The sequence below is a fragment of the Physeter macrocephalus genome, chromosome 14 (assembly GCF_002837175.3).
Source record: "Physeter macrocephalus isolate SW-GA chromosome 14, ASM283717v5, whole genome shotgun sequence".
NCBI lineage: Eukaryota > Metazoa > Chordata > Mammalia > Artiodactyla > Physeteridae > Physeter > Physeter macrocephalus.
The window spans coordinates 38,110,100-38,134,167 of record NC_041227.1 but is presented as its reverse complement, the minus strand read 5'-3'; the positions used below and the strand labels follow the sequence as shown (position 1 = coordinate 38,134,167).

Below are 24,068 nucleotides of genomic sequence, written 5' to 3'. Positions count from 1 at the left end.
CTCTTAATGTGGTCCTTTCCCTCTCTGCCTGTGTGTCATGTCAGTTGTACTGTTTGCATCTGTAGCTACTATTTCCAGACAGTAGTACTTTTTTTTACTTTGCCTTAGATTTACAATCTGCCCAAAGTCGGTTCAGGAACAGAGAGTATGTTTCATGTATTGTTTTCCCCGCAGCCCACAGCTATGGTGATTTGTTTGAAGTTGTGAATTCTTTGGTCTTTAAAGCAGAGCTTTTGCCTATTCTATTTGAGGTTGTCCCACGTCATCATTCTATATACTGACTGCCTGGCTAGCACACTGTCATTTTTCACACACATGTTCCATGTGTTATTTTGACAGAATTCACTCAGACTACTTTCAGCAGTTTCATGATTGCTGTTCTTTTTTTTCTAAGATTGAAAAGTCATATAACCTTATACTACTTTAACACATTTGGGTTTTTTCCCAATTTTTTTGTGATAAAATATACATAACATAAACTTTACCATCTTAACTATGTTCAAGTGTGTAGTGCAGTGGTATTAAGAACATTCATACTATTGTGCAGCCATCACGACCATCCATCTCCATATGCATTTTCATCTTTATAAAACTGAATCTCTGTATCCATTAAACAACTCTTCATTGCCCCTCCCCCAGCCCCTGGCAACCACCATTCTACTTTCTGTCTCTCTGATTTTGGCTACTCTAAGTATCTCATATAAATGGAATCAAACAGTATTTGTCTTTTTGTCACTGACTTATTTCAGTTAGCAGAGTGTCCTCAAGGTTCATCCGTGTTGTAGCATCCTTCTTAAGGCTGAGTAATATTCCATGGTATGTATGTGTGTATATATATGTATATATGCTGCATTTTGCTTATCTAATTCATCCATTGATGGACACTTGGATTGCTTCCATGTTTTAGCTATTACACATTCATTTTTATCCATTATCTTCTACAGGCACATGTAGTTGATTATACTCCCATTTTGCATTCTCCTTTTTTGTTTCATTTCTCATACTTATTTTTACATGTTTCTAAATAATCTTTTAATCATAATGCCTGCATCACATTCCATTGTGTACCTAATTTATGTTTTAGGCTCTTTCTAATGTTTTGCTATTATGGAGGACATAATAACCTTATATTGAATTTTCTTAGGGATAAATTCCTACAAGTAGAACATCTTCATGCCTCTTATCATTTATCTTGAAACAGTTCTGTTAATTCATGGTGCTAACTAAAGAGCTTCTTATTTTTTAATTTATGAAGGCTCCTCAGAAATGCTGATAAAATACACAAAATCAAATCTAGTTTCTACAGTTGGCTCAAAGTTTGAAGCCACATAAAGGAAAGGGTATAAGTACTTTCTGTAGATCTTTGGTTTGATATAAAACTTAATCCCACTTTGGGACCATATGCCATGTTCCTGCACTCTGAAAGATTTGCCAGCCTTTCTCAGTGCCCTTTTGGTTAGACCATTGTAGACAACTGCTCAGTGACTATAATGCAATGATAATTTAAAACTTTGAGGTCCAAGGTAAAGCTGGTAAAAATATTGTGGCTTGAACCGGTAGCTAAGCAGGTTGAATCTGCAGGTATCGTGTGGGAGGGCCTCTGTATTATTTTCAATACACAGTGACACTGTTTGCCTGATGTAATCTACTAGGGGAAGAGAGTGTACAAGTACTTTCCTCCCTCTCATGATAATCTTCATTGAGGGTGGGGGATAGTTCTCATCAAATGAGCTATCAAGAGATAGCCTTAGCTCAATCTACTCATTCAGTGACATGGAAAACTTTTATCTGTAAAATTATTTGGCATAAACTTGAAAATCTGATCCTATGTATGTCAAAAGATGAGTGCCAATAATTTGACTTGGGCGGGTTCCCTTGGTGTTTGGAATGATACGCCTCAGTGGTAAATTGAAACATGCATTTTGAAGGCATATGCTTCTCTAAGAATTGACTTGCATAAATTAGGGATATCTGTCTGCCTTGGACTTCACCAAGCTTTTCCTAAGCATTGTCACCTTAGATTGTCATAAAATATATTTCATTTTAGGTTTCCGTTGCTGCTTCTTTCTGTGGAAGCATAGAGAGATTTAAAAATATTTTTAAAATAATTTATTTGGATTCATAATTTCGAGCCAGAAGCAGACTTCTCAGGGTGTGGGAACAATTTGGTCTACGGCCAGGATCACATGTGTGACAATGTCTAAGAAGCCTGTCTTCTGATTAATAAGCTGCTCTGAAGGTTTGAAAAAAAAAAAAGCCAGCGGAAGGCTTTGCATATTTGCTGTTGAACACTGCAGGCTTCTAGGCATACATGTTGTTAGTTGGTATTCCAAGATTCTGATATCTTTTTGGACCCAAAGAATGCTTGACCCATCATAGATTACTTTAGTAGATTTCTGTCAACAGAGAATCCCTAAGAATAGAAACAGTGCTAGCTTATAAAACAAGCCATGGATATTTTGAAGTCCTAATTTTCAGTGTTACTTTCATTCTCTATTAATTCTCATTCTGTAACTTTTTCAGTGTTGCAGTGGGGGACACTGCCAATGAAATAAACTCTGAGTTAATTACAAATACTAGAAAAGGAGTAAACCGTAAATGGTACTCTACTTCAGAGATCCCCAACCAGCATACCACCTGTGGATTACAGATTTGCCCAGGTATTGATCCCTTTAGCCTTTAGACCAACCAGAGCCCCCAGCTTCGTTTCCTTCTCTGGTAGCCTCCTCCATTTACTCCAGTGTGCTGTACAAGCATTATTTTTTATATCAAAATAGGAAAAAGGTTGGGAAGACACTGCTTTCCTAATAGTTATTTGGGAAGTCTTTTTAGCAGTAGTCAGAATTACAGTTTACTTATATAAACTCAGGCCAGTATATGTGGAAGAAAATACTTAGATTGCAGCAAGAAAAATCTAGCTTAAGAGGTCATTAAATACTGAAATGCTAGCGAGGTTGAAGTGCTTTTCATTTCTTTTCATTTTTATTAAAGAAAGATTTTTTTGTTTAATTAATTTAGAAATGACATTTTGGTTGTACTGCAACCTCAAAATGCCCTTATGTTAATAGCTTCTGTAGTCAGAACCTTTCTCAGGGAGGAAAGCAATTAGACACCCCTAAGTTTCAAGCCATCAATTTACAGGTGGATTTTCCAAAAAACAGTGTATAGATTGGGACCGTCTTATAATGAAGTTTGGGATAGCATTAGTAGTTTACTGTGATCATGGAAAGAGCATAGAGGGCTTGTGTCAGAAATTCTGAGTTTAGGTACCTACTGTTCTGATGGGGATTAAATGACAAAAGGCAGTGAAACCTAGTTTAGCACACAGTTGTTAAAGACTGAACATTTACTACCCTTTTTTTTTAAAAACAACTTTATTGTGGGAAAGTAGAGCATAGATACAAAAGGTAAACAGTATGTATGTATACAGTTTAAAGGAAAAGAATAAAATGAACACCTGTGTACCCAGCTTAAGAAAGAACATTACCAACATATATGGTCGCCTGTGAGACTCCTCTGTTACACCCTCTTCCTTTCTCTATCAGAAGAAACTATGAAACTGCATTCCATATTAATCATCCCCCTTTTCTATACAATAGTTTTACCACCTATGCGCGTATCCCTAAACAACCTATATTTAGTTTTGTTAATTTTGAAGTTTATAAAAGCGTCCTCTGTGTATTCTTCTGTCAGTTGCTTTTTGCGGTTAACGTTCTATTTTTGAGAGTTATTCATAATCCAATGTGAAGATGTCCGTTAATTTTCACTGTTACATAGAATTCCATTATAGATATATCATAGTATATCTGTTCTATTGCCAGTTATTGTGGTGTTTTGCTATTATAAACAATGTCTTTGTGAATATTCTTGGACTTGTCACCTAGGTATATATTGAATTTCTTTGATATGTGTAGAATTTCTTGGTTGTACAGCATGCTCACAATTACCTTAACTAGGTCATGCCAAATTGTTTTCCCAGGTGCTTGTACCATTTTACTCTAACCAGTAGTGTGAGTTCCCATAGCTCTTTATCCTCACCATTAATTTATATCGTCAGGTGATTTTTTGCCAATTGAGTATGTAACTAATGGTATCTCATTATGGTTTCAATTTGTGTATTACTCTCAAATATTTGTTGAGTTCCTGCTCTGTGTGCCAGACTCTTCTCTGATAGCACTGAACAAAACAGACAAAGATCCAGGCCTTTGTGGGGTCCTACATTTTAGTGTGTGTACATTGGGGGAGAGGGGGTGCAGGGAATTGGTAAACAAATAAATAGGTAAAATAATCAGATGATGATTAAGGGCTATAGAAACAAAAGGATAAAACCTGGATGGGGAACAGGAAGTTCATGGGTGGGAGTGGGTAGCCATTTAAAAAGGACAGTAAGGGAAGGCTTCATTGAGAAAATGACGTTTGTACAAAGAGCTAATGGGAAAGACATTGCACCCTGTGTGTTATCCTGGGAAAGAACATTTCAGGCAGAGGAAGCAATACATGCAAAAAGCCCTGAGGGGAAAGCATTTCTGATTTTTCAGGAATAATGAGGCAGAATGAGCCAGGGAGTGGACAGTAATAGAAGGTGAGGTCAGAGAGGTGGCCAAGTCACAACGGGTTTTGTAGACCTCTGGATGGACTTTAACTTTTACTTGAAATGCAATGGGAAATGGAAGTGATATGACCTAACATACGTTTTTAAATTTATTTTTATTTTATTTATTTTATTTTTGGCTGCATTGGGTCTTCGTTGCTGCACACGGGCTTTCTCTAGTTGCAGCGAACGGGGGCTACTCTTCATTGCGGTGGTCAGGCTTCTCATTGCGGTGGCTTCTCGTTGTGGAGCACAGGCTCTAGGCGCGCGGTCTTCAGTAGTTGTGGCACGCGGGCTTCAGTAGTTGTGGCTCGCGGGCTCTAGAGCGCAGGCTCCGTAGTTGTGGTGCACGGGCTTAGTTGCTCCGTGGCATGTGGGATCTTCCCAGACCAGGGCTCGAACCCGTGTCCCCTGAATTGGCAGGCAGATTCTTAACCACTGTGCCACCAGGGAAGCCCCTTACGTTTTTAAAGGATTGCTCAGGCATTTGCCTAATTACTAATGAAAAGAATATTTTTTTTCCTGCTCTCTTATCTGTGAAATACCTGTTCATGTCTTTTGACCATTTTTTATGTAGTGTTCTTTGTCTGTGTTTTAGTGATTCATAGGAGTTCTTCCTCTGTTTGGAGTTCTTCCTGTATTTTGGGCTTGTCTTTTATCAGCAATATATTTTGCACATAGCTTTTCCTAGTTTGTGATTTTCGTTTTTACTCTCTTCAGAGTGTCTTTTGAAGAACAAAAATGGTATAGTCAAGTTTATTAAACTTGTCCTTTTATTCTTATGTACCTCTAGTTCACATAAGTGTATTCATTGTAATCTCTGGATTAAGACACTCTTTCATCATTGGTCCAGCATGACCTTCTTTTATTTATTTATTTTTAGTAAAAAGTGAACCCACTATAAAAGCTAGAATTGTGCAACAACTTAAATTTATCCATCTGATCTTTCCTGCTTCCCCATACCTAAGAATAGCATCATCCAGATTTCAGTATTCACTCCTTTGCTTTCCATTGTGTATATTTTCATCTAATTTATAAGTATTTCTGAAAAGTCTGGGTACATAAAAGGGAATGAAGTACTGATATATGCTATAAAGTGGATGAACCTTGAAAGTATTATGCTAAGTGAAAGAAGCCAGTCACAAAATGCCACATATTTTATATGAAATATGCAGAACAGACAATAGAGACAAGAAATAGATTAGTGGTTGGAGGGTGGGGGGATGTCAGAGTGTCCTGCAGGGGAAAGAGATAGGGTTTCTTTTTGAGAAGAAGACAATGTTCTAAAATTGACTGTGGTGATGGTTGCATGTATCTGTGAATGTGCTAAAAAACATTGAACTTTATTCTTTAAATGGGCGAATTGTATATGAACTATATCTCATTAAAGCTCTTAACTTTGTTAACATTGATGGGAGATGGGTTTGTATCATTTGGGACTGATTTTTGACTTTTAAGTCCTTGATTCATCAGGAGTTGATTTTTTTGGGGGGGGGGTATGATATAAGGTAGGAATCCAATTTCAACTTCTTCTACATGACAGATCTTTTTTATCCTCTTCCATTTATTGAATAATCTTTCCCCCAGTAATCAGACATGTCACCTCTGTCAGGTACCAATATTTCAAAACTGTGTGGATCTGTTGGTTGGCTCTCTGTTTTATTGGTCAGTTAGTTACTCTGCCTAACCCTGGACCAGTAACACACTTCCTAGAACTGGATAAAGAGCACTAATGACCCACACACCCACCCCCTCCCTAGGTCAGTTGGTGTGAGCGCTCTGTGAAGAAACCAAACGCTGCTGCCACCACCAGCAGCAGCACCAACAAACACTTGAATCTGCCGCCTTGTGCAGTATCTTCAGGGGAGAGCCAGGCTTCAGTTAGAGCAAGATGAAGAAAGTGTTAAGAGATACAATAATTGAGTTTTTACTGATGATGTACTGTGAATTCCAGGGAATTTAGTGGTAGAGAATTGAAGGGGGAGGGAGATAGTGACAGAGAGAGTAGATGTATAGTTAACTTCTGAGTATTAGAACATGGGAGATTAGGGGGAACCTGATGATTAGGGGTTTTTGGTGGTGACTAAGATGAATGCGGGATAAAAGGCACAGAGAGATTATTCCTGCTGAGTTCAAGATTTTGGTGGTGAGGCTGAATGTTGAGGATTAGGGAGGGAAGGGTATCTGCTGTTGCCATGGATGCACCAAGCTGGTCACCTCTTGATCCTTTTCTGGGGAGGGGCAAATTTACTGTGAACTCAGGGCTTCCCCTTGAGCCCTATTGATGTGAGTTTACAGGTAAGGAAGCCTGTGTAACTAAAGAATACACTGTCTTAATTTCAGGGCCCAGAGGCCCACTTCTGAACCCTGTCAGGAAAGGGTTGGCCTTATTCCACAGTGCTGTCTTTTATCCCTGGCTTTGAAAATACTTCAGTGTTCTAGAGTTTCACTATGATATATGTAGGTAATTTTTTGCTTGGTACCTTTATTCTTGCTTAGAATTAATTGGATACCCAGAATCCTGAAGATTAGTAACTTCCATTCATTTTAAAATTCTGAGAACTTCTCAGCCATTTTCTCTTAAAATATTACCTTTTCCTCATCTTCTCTATTTTCTCCTTCTGGGAATCCCATTTGATATGTGTAGTACCTTCTCATTCTGTATCTAACTCATAGTTTCCATACCTTTGAATCTGTGCAGCATGCTGGGTAATTTCTTCAGTTCTGTCTTTCATTTCATTAATCTTTTCTTTACCTTTGCTGTGTAACTTGGTTAACTTTATAATTTCAGTTATGTTTTTCATTTCGGGAACTTTTTTTTCTTCCCCAAATCTGTCTCATGCTTTTGATAATCTTTTAATTTCTTTTGTTTTTTTAAATGTGCTGATTTTATATTCTGTTTCTGTTAATTCCAAAATCTATAGTCTTTTTTTGTTTGTTTTTGTTTTTGTTTTGTGGTACGTGGGCCTCTCACTGTTGTGGCCTCTCCCGTTACGGAGCACAGGCTCCGGACGCGCAGGCTCAGCGGCCATGGCTCACGGACCCAGCTGCTTCGCGGCATGTGGGATCTTCCCGGACCAGGGCACGAACCCGTGTCCCCTGCATCAGCAGGCAGACTCTCAACCACTGTGCCACCAGGGAAGCCCAAAATCTATAGTCTTTATAGGTCTGACTTATTTGGTTTCAGCTTACTCTGGTTCATATTGAATTTTGATTGTGATCTAATTGTTCTTGGATCTTTCTTTACCTATGGGAATTCTCAGAGGCCTGAGTCAAAAAAAATACTTCTTTTAGAGAGTACTTGCCAGGTACCTAAGGGCACTTCCAATCCTGGACCTATTGAAACCAAATTTTTGGATTAGGGTGTTTGGGGCCACACAAATAGTGTGAATTCTAGCCACAAACCCATGGATTTGTGGGCTTGTGGTTATAAATTCTCTGGGGGGGAAAATGTGTTTTTACTTCCCTTGTTCTGCCCATGGCCAAAGCCCAAACAGGCATGTATCCCTTCTAAATTGTTGGAGGAGGAGCAGCATCTACTAAAGGATCCTGGCTTCATGGTGGTGGTCTCTGGGATCTGCCATCATGATCGGGCTCCAAACTTTGCCTCCTGCCTCCTTGGCTAACAGCCCATTAAAACCCAAGATCCATGCTAGACCAGAGCAGATTAGTGCATGTCCCCAACAAAAACTCCCTACTTCTGAGCTAGGGTAACATTTCTGTTTGAGCTTTCTTATTTTGACTAAATTCCAAAAAATTGCCTTCGTTTCCTTACATCTTACCCATTCATTAAAGTTTTCATTTATTTTCCACCTTGTCTATAAACATTATGTATAAAAAATAACAATAGAACAAGTAGTTCTTCAGTCTTCTTTGCCACAAATTAACGAGCAGAATAGTTTCATCAGACTTGGCCAGAATTTTACTGTAGTATTAAGGACAGCTTGCTATTACGTACATTGTGATCACAAACTACTTGAAAGGCAAAGAAAACATACAAATAAAGTACAGACAAATACAGGAAACAATAGCTCCCTAATGAAGCCCAAATGTCTTGTATTTGAAGTCAGCTTTTTAAGAACATTTGATTCTAAGAAGCAGGGACAGGTTGATTCACAGTAAGATGAATATACTTGCAAATGGAAGACATCATTCTACAGGAGAGTAAAAGGAGATTCAGAAGAGGTTAGAGAATAATAAGCTCAAATTCAAGGCAAATACAAAACAGTTGCTACCCACTGAAACAGCTTTTAGACAAAGAACAACAACAAAAAGCATTAACGTTTCTTCATTTAGTACATACTTTGGGAGTGTCTTCTACGAATACCTCACTGACTGTTTTAGGAGAAAGATAATTAAATGCTATATGAGAAACCATTCCCAGTCTAAGTAGCTTACCTGTACTACCCTTTTATCCTTATTATCTTTATTATAGCAGTCTGTGTTGTTTCCATATAGTAGATATAACAGTATTCTAACAATATTAAGTGCATACAAGGAGCATTTGTTGGCTCTGAATTTTGCTATTTACTATTATTCCCAAGGCTAGTTGTTATTTTACTTTTTAATTTCATGAACTGTTGCTCCCTGTCTGTAACGTTGGGAACAAATTTAACTTATGTATCCTTTCAATTGTACTTCCATTCATTCAGCAGACATTTACTCAGCATGTGCTTTGTGGGGGGAAGAAAAGCAAGCCGTGGCCTCTTCTGTCATGGAGTCTGCAACCTAGTAAGGGTGATAACCATTAATAATAGTTAAAAAAAATAATCACACAAATATAAAATTGCATCTGTGATAAATAGTGCAGAATAAAAGAATATGGTACTGTAAGAGTTTAGGAGAGAGGGATTTACAGAAGTTCGAATTATGAACCAAAGTCTGAACAGTGTTCTAAACAAATCTTGAACCAAGTTCGAAACACTTCAAATCTTCATCTTTCTCATTACAAAGATTGATAGTTTTGTTATCTGATATGCTTTAAGGATAAGTAAATGTCTCCTTCCCTCTCCCCACACCTTTGGGGAAAACTGACTAGTTTGAAAGGGTGCCTTTGATGTCAGTGTTCCTCAGGGCATGGTTACACCCAGAGTGAATTCCAAGTTGGGAGTTCAGTTGGCGATGGTAGTTAGTTACATTTTAAAGGGTACTTTTGGGACTGAGTGTTAACATGGTCTCATTTAAACATACAACATACATAAATAAAGACTGAGCCGTAAGTGTTCGTAAGTATTCTCAATGGATCCTAAGTTCTCACATACGTAAAAAAGTGCCAGTTTTAGCCTATATCAGAAATCTTAAAACATGTATTTTGTTTTTATAAACAAAACCAGCCATAGTACCTAGTTGAGTTATTTTAAGTTATTCGTGTCCTTCACCTTGAAGACTTTTCAAAATTTCAAATGAGCAAATTCAGAGGAAATGTATATTCTTACTTTAGTGGATTTTGAAAGGATATTTAAAAGAATTTTTGTGTGTATGCAAACTGCCAAAATAAGTCTGAATGAATTGTGCTTAAATTATTATTGTTATAATTGAGTCATCTGTGTTCATGGTTGGTTTTTAAAAGAGTTTTTCACCCCTTATTTGTAGGGTTATTGATGTTATTTTTAACTAATTCGGCAGTCCTTGACTATATGCTTAAATTTTTAAAAAACAAATGCGCAAAACTAGACATTTATAATGAAGTTGTTTTTCAGTCACGTAGTGGCTGCTCTCAAATGAAGCTAAAACTGTCTGAAGAATGTTCTTGTGCATATGCCAGGAAGCTTCTGGAATGGGCATATTTTTAAGAATTTAGAACATAAACAGCTGTGATCCGTGGCAGGAGATTTAAATGACCTCATGATGACAGCAAGAACAAAGCATTTTTAAGTTATCATGGTGGTGTGTTAATTCATTGCAATGTGTTTGTCATTCTACTATTTTGGTGTATTAAGTGAGAGCCAGGCAAAAAATTACAGACTGTATTTAACTGAAGATACTATTTCTTTATTGTTGTAAACAAACTAAATACCAGAAAAATATTTCCCAGGAATGATATTTCATGAATTATTTAGAGCTATAGGTCCTAAAAAAAAAAAAAAAAATGGATGAACCACTTTGGGATAAAGCCCATTTATTTAGATCCTGAAGTTTTGATTCATTTTCTGTTGGAGAGACTATGTTCCAAACATGAAAGATCAAACAGTTGGCTTGAAATAAGAATTCCTCCTTCAAGACAGATCAAATAAGTGCTTATTAAGTACTTACTGTGTGTCTGGCACTATGCTAAATATTATGCAATACAAAAGAAGGTGACTTCAGCTGCCTTTGTTCTAGTTGGAACAAAAGGCATACTCAGTGAAACTTCTAAACTAAAAAAAGACATTATTATAATCAAGTACCAAACAAAAATAATACGTAATTTATGTGATACAAATAATGAAATAGCCCTTCTCTTCAGAAATGACTTCTAATGCTTAAAGAACAAGAAAGGGAGAATTGTTGCCAATCACCTGTCCTGAAACAGAATCTATATCACCTTTTGGTTCCTTCAGAAACAGCCTGTGGTATCTTGAACTAATGGTGACTGAAGTTTGACTCAGTATCTTTTTCCTACTGTAACTGAGCATGAACCTATGGGGCCTTCCCAAGACAGACCCCTCCCCCATGTCCTCTGCTTTAGCTCCTCTCTGAAGTACGCAGATAACAGTATATAATGCACATTTCCTGAGTTGTTTTACAGATGCTAAAACCCCCACCAAATGGAAGAAATTAACTATTTGATGACCATGAGCACATAGCCCCCAGACCTACTCATGCCTAAGGATTGATAATGTTAATTCCTGTGACAGTACCCTTGTTAACTCACCATCAACCAATCAGAGAATTGTACACGAGCTGATCACATACCCTGGGATGCCTCTCGCTCACCTTGCCTTTAAAAATGCTTTGCTGATGGGCTTCCCTGGTGGCGCAGTGGTTGAGAGTCCGCCTGCCAATGCAGGGGACATGGGTTCGTGCCCCGGTCTGGGAAGATCCCACATGCCGCGGAGCGGCTAGGCCTGTGAGCCATGGCCGCTGAGCCTGCACGTCCGGAGCCTGTGCTCCACGACGGGAGAGGCCACAACAGTGAGAGGCCCGCGTAGCACAAAAAAAAAAAATAAATTTAAGAAAATAATAAAAATGTTTTGCTGAAACCCATTGGGGAGTTCGGGCTTTTTGAGCATTAGCTGCCCTGGACTCCTTGTTTGGCGCCTGCAATAAACGCTGCACCTTCCTTCACAAAAAAATGAAGGAAGGGGAGGGGAGGGGAGGAAAAAGGGAAGGAAAGAAATGACTTCTAATCATTGTCTAGGACAGTGGTTCTCAACTAGGGGTGATTTTGCTCCTTAGAGGACATTTGGCAATTCTGGAGAGATTTTTTTATTTTCATAACTGGGGGCTACTGGCAGCTAGTGTGGATAGGCCAGATATATTGCTTAACATCGTATAATGCACAGTCCTTCACAACAAAGATTTATCTGGTCCAAAATGACAGTTGTACTGAAATGAGAAACCCTGGTGTAGAACCTACAAATGTCAATGATAAGTTTTGAAATAGTGGGAGATGGACTCCCGTGTTCCCCTAAACCTCTGTTGCCCTGGTAATGCTGTTTGCCTGAGGCCATTTGGATCCTTACATAGAAATGAGCATTGAGGATCTATAAACTTTCGAACATTGTATGCAAGTTTTTCCAGTACAGTGTTGGAGAGATTCCATAGTTTTTTTTTTTTAACATTTTATTATTATTTTTAAAAATATTTATTTATTTATTTGGCTGCACCAGGTCTTAGTTGTGGCATGTGGGATCTAGTTCCCTGACCAGGGATCAAACCCTGGCCCCCTGCATTGGGAGCGTGGAGTCTTAACCACTGGACCACCAGGGAAGTCCCAGAGATTCCCTAATTTTTATCAAATTCAAAGGTATCCATGTTCCCCAAAAATGTCAAGACCCAGTCACATGTGGAGTAGTTCAGAGATTGAGACACATTAAACCAATGTTCTAGTCACCTAAAAGAAACAGTAACACCTTTCTTAGCATCATGCCAAGATAGAAGTAGAGTTTAAGTTTCAAGGATTAACATTAACCAGGGGGCTTCCCTGGTGGCACAGTGGTTGAGAGTCTGCCTGCCGAGGCAGGGGACACGGGTACGTGCCCCGGTCTGGTAAGATCCCACATGCCGCGGAGCGGCTGGGCCCATGAGCCATGGCCGCTGAGCCTGTGCGTCTGGAGCCTGTGCTCTGCAACGGGAGAGGCCACAACAGTGAGAGGCCCGCGTACGGCAAAAGAAAAAAAAAATTAACCAGAGAATACATTTTGGCGAGTGGGAAAAACACTGTAAATATATTACTTAATTTAGTATTTTGGAGTGGTAAAATCTTTCTTAATGTATGAGGAAATTAGAATACCTTAAGGATTATTATTTAAACATCATATTTAATAACACAATAGTGTGCATTTAAAATTTGAGACTGGACTGTGTGCTGACCCACAGGCATAATATATAAATTGTTTTATTTTGCTGTTTGAACTCAACTTGTTTTGTCAGGATTTGCTCCTTTCTCCAAAATGAGGATCCAAGTTTACATTTCCTAAGGTGCTATGTATCTGTTGATTCAGTCAGAGATCTGGACATGTTTTATACAGTTCACATTTCTCCTGAAAACTGTTTAGTAAAGTGATTGTGTTTTTCTTATAAGAAACATTTTTGAATTGAGAGTTGTGTTTCTGATTTGGCATCCCGTAAATCAGAGAGTATCCCGTAAATCAGGCATACTAGCAGTATGTCATGAAAACAAATCTACATAACCTTGAGTATGCATATACCTTAATACTTTTTTAACTTACAGAAATTTAGAGATTAAGTCTTGGCTTAAGAGCCAAAGAGGGGACCTTAGAGATCATCTGTTCCAGCTGTTTCTGCTATTCTTTGGGGCTCAGGACCCAAAGCACCACTTTTAGTTGTTTTGTGTATTTGGACTTCTACCATATATTTTCTTTTAGGAGAAAAAAGGTGTATGCAGGAGGAGTTGCATGCTTCTGATCCAGACCAACCTCATTTTGCAGATAAGGAACCTGATGCCGAAAGCTTCAGATTTTATTCGTGGGCTATACGTTTCTTTATTTTAGATCAAACCAGCATTTCAGATGTATCTGGTAGTAGTATAGAGGACAATTAGGAGTTAAAATTGTAGCTGTATGGCTTCCTAGTTATGTGTTCTTAAGCAAGTTGCTGAACGTTCTCAGTCTCAGTATACTCATCAGGGGAAAGGGGAATTATTATATCCTTAGGATGGTTTTCACTTTCTTAGAATTTAGAATGTATCTGGAACGATCATCTGGATTGACCTTGTCTCTAGATTCATTCCATTAATTTTTTAATGGATTTTGTGTCCTCTAAATGTTAAAACTCCCTCTCCCCAAACCCAACCATGAACTCCCCAAAACAATACAAAGTAAAACGAACATCTGTATTATCAAAGGGGATAGATAACACAGTGGTCACATTTCCTTTACTTTGACAGTAATGAGGTCTTCATGAACTGATAGATTAGCCTTGGGGCCTTTTCTTTCTTCTCACCCCACTCTAGTTATTTCATAAGCCACCTAGACACATGAATCAGGAACTGCAGAATATAATGAACAAGGACCTTGAGAGATAACTACAAGAGCGAATAACATCTTGAACTTAAACATACAAGGTGGAATCTGAACTTGATACTCCTTTTGATCTTAAAGATGTGGATTCACAGAGTGAGTTCTTGAGGACAAATTACAGGAATTCTTTCTTCCTGGGGCATTTCAACAGGGATTGCCTTACTAATCAATTTTTGTTGGTCACTTGTAGTTTCCAGGGAATACAGTCTTTTACTTGGGCAAAGAAGCAAGTAGAAATAATTATGTTAAAGACCGCTTACCTTTTGTTACCCAAGATTAATTAGTAGTCATATCCTGAGAAGATTTTGTTCCAGAATTTTTCTTAGTGTCTCAAGCAATTCAATTAAGTACAGAGAAATGAATTTTGAGCTTAAATAAAGGAGTTTTCTTTAGTGGCTTGACCATATATTTATTTGCTGAGTTGGTTTGTTTATTTCAGTTTGGTTAGGTTTATTGTCATTTGTTATTGGGAAATAGCTTTGATATAGATTGATACTACATTACTCTGTGACATTGTAGTGTTGCATTTTATCTTGTTACTCTAGTAAATATATGTAAATTACCTTTTTTGGTAAATTACATTTTTAAGTGAATGAAGCTATAACATTTTAAACTAACCTATCTGTGTTTTCTCTTAGGCCTTAAAGAAAGTGCAGAAGAGATGGTCAAAAACAAATTGGAAGGAAAGGATAAACTGACCCCATGGGAACAATTTTTAGAGAAGAAGAAAGAGAAAAAAAGACTGAAAAAGAAACAAAAGGTATCAGTGATAATCATGACCGAATAATTATTGAGCAACCACTAAGTATCAGAAGGTACCAGGTGCTTGGCATCCAGTATCTCATAATGTGACCACTGACTGCAGTGGGTGAAGTGTTTTCTGCAAGGCTGCATGATGATACACAAAGCCTGGATCATTTAACCTAAACTGCCTTGCTCTAATATTTTACATTTATGCACTACCTAAATAAAATGCATAGTTTAGTTGATTTCTAGACGTAAGACAGTTTGATTCTATTCTGTGTTTTTGAGGAAGAGAGGTACATACAGACATTTTTACTTGAGGATGTATACACAGAGAAATTTTCAACATGAATGAAATTTTTTCTTTGTATTTCCATTTCTCAAGCTGAGTTTTTCACTTTTCAGTATTATTTTATTGTATAGATCTTTTAACATCATATTGTCATTAGATCCCTTTATCAAGGATATTTTCTCTGTGCTAATATGTTGTCTGTGAAAAATCTGATTTGACTCCTATCATTCAGGGATAACATCTTTCCAGAGTTAGAGTCCTTAGTAATAGCAGAGACCACTTAGGGTTTTTGCCAATAAGAGTACTCTATCTTGTCAATGAAATGCAGCATTCTAGCAGTGCATTTATTGTCTTAAGATGGTATCACTAATCACAGAATTTTACAACTTTTAGGAATCTTAAATGATTAGTTTTAGTCCAACCCTGACATTTTACAGTTGTAGAAAATTAAGTGATTCGTCTGAGGATACACAGCTTGTTAATGGCCAAGCTGAGACCAGAATCCAGATCTCTTGCTCCAGTGCTCTTGCTGCTGTATTGTGTTGTTTCTGTCTGTATGATGTAAGCTTGTGCTTTTGGTACAAGAGCTGCAATATTGAAAGAGGGCTACAAAATTGAATGATGCAATGGAGTGATTTTTGAACTCCTGTTGTACTCAGTTTTTTTGGAAATGAATAGTAAAATGAGGAAATGAGGTAAGAGCCCTGCCCCCATTGATATGCTGCCTCTCTCAGGCAGTAAAATATCTTTTAGATGGAATAATTCCACAAGTTATTAAGCCATCAGTTTATTGGAAGACTTACAAATGGGTCTTTATGGGGTCAATAAAGTAGTCACTCTTTTCTGAGATCTTTAGCAGCTATTGTCTTTGATTTTCATTTGGTGCTTTGAGATTATCTTCTGCTTTAATGCTTTCCCTGCATTGGGCTTAGACTGGACTCATTTTATCAATAATATTAAAAATACATTGGTTGAGTGCCCAGTTTGTTCTAGACTCAGCTCTGTACTGGACTTGGTGATTCCAGCAGATCTCTTCCATCTCCCCAGGTTCTTCACATATAGAAGAGTTTCAAGAATTAAAGTTAAAAATACTTTTTCCCCTTTTCCTCTTCGTGACTTCAATTTGATATTGAGAAATTATTACTAAAGAAATGAATACATGTTTATATGCCATAGTTGATATACTGTAATTTAGATCTAAAAAACAGTTTAAAAAAATGTGAATAAATATGTGGTTAGCTATATAAGTATTTCATAAACTTTGTTAGAAACATCATATTACTGATGAATCGATTATAATAGTTTGGTGAAAAAATTCTTAGAAGCCCTTGTTCTTAAAAGGATAGTAATATCAAAATGAATATTCTTTAGAGCTTGGTGGGTCTTCTTCAGCATGTAGAATGATGTTTAGCAATGTACATTCTAAATGTTTTTGTTGAAATGACTCATGTTTTAGATTCCTGGGGATAAACTCAATCTGGTTAGTCTGATTTCAGTTTGCATATGTTCTGTGTATTTTATAGACTTGATTTTTAAAATTTAAATATACTAATTTAGTAAACTGTTCAGATTTGATTAGGGAAAATGTAACCAACAGATGTGCTTAAAAATAGCACAAAAGTTTTCATGAGTGGATTATAGATAAAACAAGGTAATTGTTGAAATTGGGTGATGAGAACAGGAAGTTCATTATCATTTTCTTTAAATAACCAGCAGATGAATTGCTTTAATGATTTAAAAGATAACCCACAATGCAGTACTTCAAGCTATTGATAATCACTGCCATTTCTCAGTTTGGTGAGAGATGAGGCAGGCCACCTCTCTTCACTGATCACCCATCTAAAAGTATTCTTCTCCTTCAATGTCTGTATTTTATTTTTGTCTCTTCTGGTACTTCCTATCTTGAATTACTATTACTATATATGTCTGTTTATGTGTCTATAACTTCTTTTAATAGATTGTAAAATTTTTGAAGATAAAAACCATGTATCTGATAACTTTCATTTCTCTCAAAAGCCCTACATAGTTCCTGCATTTATTAAGTATTCCATAAGTATTTGTTGAACAAACAAAAGAGTTACTCAGGAGTTATTTTATAAACTGATCCATTTAAAAAACTAATTTTAGATTGAACTGCTTGTTTTAAAAGAAGTATGGTTTTTCTTCACGCTTATATATTTTGGTCCTCATAATAAACTGTATGTATTTTTATATTCAACTTTAAGGCTCTTGCTGAAGAGGCCAGTGAAGATGAAGTTCCCTCTGATGTTGATATGAACGACCCATACTTTGCCGAAGAAGCTAAAAAAATAGGTAAGCCAGCCCATATTTGTAGTTTTCACTTGAAATCTAAAGTCCGCCTGTGTGTGCCTATTCACACATACTCTTTTTCCTTCTGATAAACACTTTGTTTCACTAAAAAAAATAAAATTCCTAGAATTTGTATAGCTCCCTAGTGGCTTATAAGCAAGTTCGTCCTGTGGGATGTAACCATTGATCAGATTAGGAGGGGTCAGCATGCCCCCTGTACATACAAGAAATAATTTCATTATAGGAAGCTTTGGGTAATATGATTAATTTAACAGTTTACTGGAGAGGCCTTTCTGGGAAATATCCTTATAGACAAATTGACTATAATAGGATGAGGAGAAAAAGGAAGTCATATTTTTGAGTGCTTTCACTGCTTTTTTTTTTGGATTTTTTTTTTTTTTAACATCTTTATTGGAGTATAACTGTTTTACAATAGTGTGTTAGTTTCTCCTTTACAACAAAGTGAATCAGTTATACATATACATATGTTCCCATACACTGCTTTTTTATAACACATCCATTCTACGTCTCTTTGCACAGGCTATGAAGAATTGAAAGCATGGAATAAATTTGTTTATATATTTGTGGATATGTGTATAATTTTTTTAAATTTTTACATGATTTACATGTGTGAAACAGGGTTTCATTCATAGTATGAAAGCTTTTTGGCTCAAATAGACAAAAGCATCTATGTTTCATTTTATCCCCTTTTCATTTATTCTGCTTCATTATTAGCTTCATTGTAGCTGAAAGCCGGCTTCCTCCCCTTTTTCCTTGAATGCCTAAACTATCAGGTATCTGATTTCCTATATCTAGGGAGCTTTGTTTCCATTGCGCATGCACCAGTCATTCTTTCCTGAATGCTTTCATTCTTACCTTTTTGGTATGTGTAAATTGTGTGTGTGTATAAACGTGTGTGGTAAGGTTCAGGCCATACTTGGACAAGTCAGTGCAGGACCACTGTTAAGCATTTTCCATTTGTTCTCATGCATTTTGCCTTCCCCTGCTCTGCATACCACACACATGAACCCCAAAGGCTTGGTCCTGGAGCAACTCCAAGCTGGCATTGTAAAAAGAAGGATTTTATGAAGTTTCCCTGCTTCTTGTCCCTTGTGACTAGTGGGCCAGAATAGTTCTCAACAGGAAAGTCAAAATTGCTCAAAATTATTTCCTGGTTGTTTTAGCCTTCTATCACTGACATTCTATTGATGAAAAGGGGATCAAGATGAATAAAGCCTATTATAGGATGTGAGATTCTTAGGAATTGGAAAGGGAAATGGAAACAGCATATTCTGTTTTTTATCATACCTGAGCAGTCATTTCTAGAAGATGATGGATTTTAGCCTTATCCTCCGATTTCAGGAAACCAAGTTTATAACAGAGAAATGTGAAGCATTATAGTTTCCTTGTTCTCATTCCAAAGTGCTTCATTTGGCATGTGAAATCTGGTCAAACTGCAGAACTCGGGGTAGGATTCAAAGAGTAAGTTAAATAGCTTGGTGGCTTGGGTAGCTTGTTTCTTGGAATCAGCACATTTAAATTGTGAATAGTTTTCCCTAAAGTTAGTATCCAAAGTTCCAAGGGAAAATGCAGATTACGTTTGCTTGCTTTCAATATACTTTTGATTTCAGCATACTTCCTAGGAATAATTATTTATATCTGGGCTTAAGTTGTTTTCTTTTAAGGAAAAAGAAAAAAGAGTGAATTTTTTTTTTTGGATAAAGTTAGGACTAAAAAATGGTATCTCAACATGTTTATCCATTCTATCAATAAATATTTTTGAGTGCCTACCAGGTGCCGAGCACTCTGCTAGGCTAGAGATACAGCACTAATAATACAAGCTAAGTTACATCCTTTAAGTAGGTTATAGTTTTAGGGAAGACATGCTAAACAGGTAAACAAATAAGAATATTATGCGAATATGATCAGTGTTTTAAAGGAACTAATACATAGGGTAATATAGAGCATATAACTGGGAGGAAGAAGGAGAGTAGCTTTCTTTATATAGGGTGGGCAAAGCAAGCTTCTCTGAGATGGTGACGCTTGAGCTGAGACCTGCAGAATGAGAAGGAGTCAGGCAGAGAGAGCTGGAGGAAGAGCATTGCAAATGAGGGGGAAATGGGTAGAACAGCTGTGAGGTGAGAAAGAACTGGTGTCAGAGAAATTGAAAGATACCAGTGTGGCTGGAGCATGGTCAGAGGGGCAGTTTGGTTTAAGTCCAGGCTGGGACACAGGATTGACCCTGCAGGGCCTTGTGTCACGGCGACAAATTTGGATTTTACTCTACTGACAGTGGGAAGCCAGTGAAGGGTCTTAAAGCAAGGATATGATGTGATGTGGTATGCATCTTAACATACTACTCTGGGTCCTGCAAAGAGAACAGATTGAAGAAAGGCATTGGTGAGAGCTGAGAGACCAGGCTTTTGTAGAGGTCTAGAGGTGATGGTTGGTCTAGACAGCACGACAGTAATGGAATTGGAAGGAGAAAAGTAAATGGGATTCTAGATATATTTTGGAGGTAGACTTGCTGATCTGTTTATTTGGATAAGGAAGGCATTTAGCATAACTCCTAGATTCCGACTTAGGAATCGGTAGCCTCTAAATAGTATTTCAAACCATGGAACAAGGGGTAGAAAGCATTGGTAAGAGAGGGAGGTGCAGGTTTGGGCTCTGAGGTCAGGAGGCTGCGTAAGGTACTCTGTCCTCCTGGAGAAGGTACTACCTGGAAGGTAGAGGGAAAGTTTATGAAACCGAAGGAACCGCCATGAAATAGGAGGAAAAGCATTAGTGTTTGGAAGGGTGTATAGTTCAGCTCCATGGTTGAGCAGGACAGAGACATTTTAAGCCAGGACACCTTTGCCCTAGGAAATCCCAGAGCTAAAACTTACACACTCTTCAAAATATGGAGAAATTGAGTTCACTTACTGATGCCAGACCTGGTGTTTGGCTCGGGTTAGGAGCCAATATGAGTACTAGAAATCTTTTCTAATTTTTCCTTTTATTTTTTACCCCCTACACTGTAAATTTGCTATAATTTTTCTATTTTTTTTTAAACTGCAAACTCAATATTAGATGAGAGTTTTGAAAATGTATTTCTAGAATGAGTTAAAAGTTATTTTTTCTTGTAGAAATGAAGTATTGGAAAAATTTGCTTAGTGCTATCTAATTGCATAAACTGTTTGATAAGATTTTGTTTTTGAAGAAGTAGGAGTGAAATAAAGTACATCACATGTTAAATATACCCTATTAGAATGTATCCTTTGTCTTGACAACTTTAGATATTTGATAAACCACCATGAAAATCTAATAATAAGGCACACATATTTGATTCATTCAGCCAGTATGCTGGGTGCTTACAGTATACTGCTCATATGTAGTTTTACAGTTTACAAATGCTCTTATATGCATTCTGTCCTCTAATCCAAACTTTAGCCCACTTTATAGAGGAGTGAACTGAAAACGTGGTTGAATTGCACAAGGGTCAGTTGTAGATGGTAGAACCTGAATCCTAACGGCTCCCTTTTACTTTTTGTAACTCTACAAGTGCATTGTAAAGACCAAAGCCAGAGCCAGGATCCATATGTGTAAGAGCTGGACACAAGGATTTGCTGGCTTTCCAAGCAAAGCCAGAATGCCTCGGTCCAGAGGAAGATTAACAGACTGTATTATCTGATGATGGACAAGTGATCTTGGGTGCAGGAACTTGCTGCTGAAGAGTAAATTGCTAGGGTAGGGGGCTTACCACTCCTGTCTGGTCAGTACAGAGAGCAGTCTGCCCTCCAGTGAATTCTCTTAACTGCTCTCTCACAAGAAGCTCTCAACTGAACACTCTGGAAGAACGTTTTTATGGGAACAATTCTCTGACATTACAAGTAATGGAAAATGGAATTTCTTTTACAGATATTCCTTTTACAGATCAATTGTTTGCAACACATCTTTTTCCATGGATGTATTCTGTTACATTTTTTTGCTTAAAGGGATAGTGGCCTCAGTAAGGCTTGTTTAGATTTTTTTTTTTTACCTATAAAACCCTAACACCCGATTTCAAGTCTCTGTTAATATTCAGCTTATTAGAATCATCTATATGTCGTCTTTGCCACAGTCCCAGGAGATGTGGACTCTTACCGGCCAAAAGATTCACTGAAAAATAAAGTTAACATTTCAGAACAGGGACTTTCATTTCCCTAGTACTCTTCACTAAATTAGGTCTGAAAGCTTTCCAAAGGGAAAATGCCTTTTTTTTTTTTAAATGCTTTTTTTAAAAAATAAAGATATGCCCACCTAATATGATCTTGTTAACAGTGCAGAAAGGGTCTCTACACATTATTTATCTTCTGACTAAACAGTTCAATGTAGCACACAGTAAATTCTTCATGAGCAAAGAAATTTTCATCACACTAAAATTGGATATCATTTTTAGCCCCAACCATCTTGGAGATTTTTTTCCTCTCTTGTTGCAGTCTTCCTTTCAAGTTTATTTTTATGGCTTTTCACCAGGTTGTTATAAAATCCGGAACAGTTCATTGTGGGCTCTTTGAAATTATTTCCCACAGCTGTATGTGAAGATCTTTATCTCCTTTATGTATTAATCATATACAGCCTAATTTTTTTCCCCAGCCACAGAATGATCTTCTGCATATGTCACTTGTCCATTCACTTCAAAAGGAGCTCTTGCCTTAAGAGAGCAGAGGTAAACTTAGGGTATGGGAGTCAGACTCTAAGAAAGTGGAACCTTGATGATATTTATATGTATAAATACGTGCACATACTTAAAACAGAGAAAAGGTTATAATCTTAAAGCAGATACATCATTCCCTGAAAAACATTTGAGATAGGAGCACTATCTCACTTAGGGGAAGGGCTACATACAATGATATTTCTTCTTAAAAGTGCAGACAGACGCCTTGGTAGCAGTGAGGGGTGAACGAGGCCACACTTATGTGCAGGTGTGTTCTCTCAGCTGGGCAGAGCTGCCTTAGTGCAGCAGGGCTAGTGCACATGGAGCAACTTCTAAAGCTTCTCTCTACTTCCTGTTATCCCCCATTAGCTGAGGTTGTTCAGCCATCATTATATGTTCTGTGAATTTTACTTTATTATTTTACAACAAAATGCATCTTAAATGGAAATGGCTCTTCCAGGGAGAATGACATTTGATAGCAAAGGGGTGAAGTGTGGGTGATTAACAGAGAGCCTGAGCTGAGCTGGAGTGCTCGGGTTTGAATCATGGTTCCTTTACTTACTCACCTGAGACAAATTGCTTAACCTCTCTGTGTTTCAGTTTCCTCACCCACAGGGTGAAGATTGTAATAAATAACAGAATCTACCTCATAGCATTGTTGTGAGGACTAAAGCAGTTCCTGTATAAAATGGAATAAAACAGCAGTACTTTCTGGTGCCTAGTAAGTGCTGTAGAAGCAATAATTGTTGTTAATACTTTAGAGACCATTGGTTTCTCTGCATTTGGAAGGACAGAACTCAACTTATCCAAATAAGACAGTGTCCAGCAGCTCAGAGAAGGTTGAGATTGTGTAATAACATTCTAGAGTAACAGAACATGTCTTTGTGGATTCTGAACCTTCTTACTCTTCAGAGTAGTTCTTCTTACTTTGACACCAATTCTCCCTGAACCCCTCCCAACAGACACAAAAAAAGGAAGAAAAATCAAAGCATCTGCATGATCACCAAGGAACCCAAGATATATATGTTTAGTCAGACTATTATAACAATGATAGCAAGCAGTTTATAGCACCATGTGCCAGACATTAACTAAGGTCTTAACATTTTTTAGTGTATTTAGTCCTCACAATAACCCTAGGAGGTAGGTGCAAGTATTATAATCCCCACTTTACAGATAAGGACACAAGCACAAACTGCTTCAGCTAGAATGTAGTTGAGCTAGAATTTAAACCTAGGCCAGCTGCTCCCGAGTCAAGTGCCCTTAACTGCTGTGTGTTACTGCCTCTCGTTCAGGACGAGAGCATCTCCTCATCTAACACCTGTGGTCTCCAGAAGTCCCTGAGTCCCTGAAAATATAGTCAGTTTTCTAATCAGGAGCTAGTTTTACCATGAGTAATTTTGTTTAATAATAATAGAACTAGAAAGTTAAACAAAGGTCAAATTTGTCTTTAGAGAAAGAGAAAGGGTTTTGTTAAACTTTTACTTACAGGTAGTTATTGTTAAATTGTCATTAAACAGATGAATTTTTCATTTTGCTGGTGAGTTTTAAGAGTTTATATATTAAAATTACCTGTGTTTTGTTTTTTTTCCCCTTTGTGATTTCTCCTATTTTTTTAAGCATTTTTTTATCATCTTTATTGGAGTATAATTGCTTTACAATGGTGTGTTAGTTTCTGCTTTATAACAAAGTGAATCAGTTATACATATACATATGTTCCCATATCTCTTCCTTCTTGCATCTCCCTCCCTCCCATCCTCCCTATCCCACCCC

General features: G+C 37.4%; 1 protein-coding gene across 6 annotated transcripts in view; it reads left to right on the top strand.

Moving 5' to 3' along the window:
- The window catches only part of ESF1 (ESF1 nucleolar pre-rRNA processing protein homolog), a 70,094-nt gene that overhangs the window by 29,902 nt on the left and 16,124 nt on the right, over nt 1-24,068 (top strand). For all 6 annotated transcript variants that reach the window (XR_008619384.1, XM_055090788.1, XM_007113174.4 and 3 more), the window contains exons 10-11: nt 14,913-15,034; nt 17,536-17,623. Coding sequence is in view for 5 of the 6 variants with exons in the window: in XM_055090788.1 (XP_054946763.1) it covers nt 14,913-15,034; nt 17,536-17,623 (210 nt within the window). In the remaining variant the exon portion in view is untranslated. The remainder of the gene's footprint in view (nt 1-14,912; nt 15,035-17,535; nt 17,624-24,068) is intronic.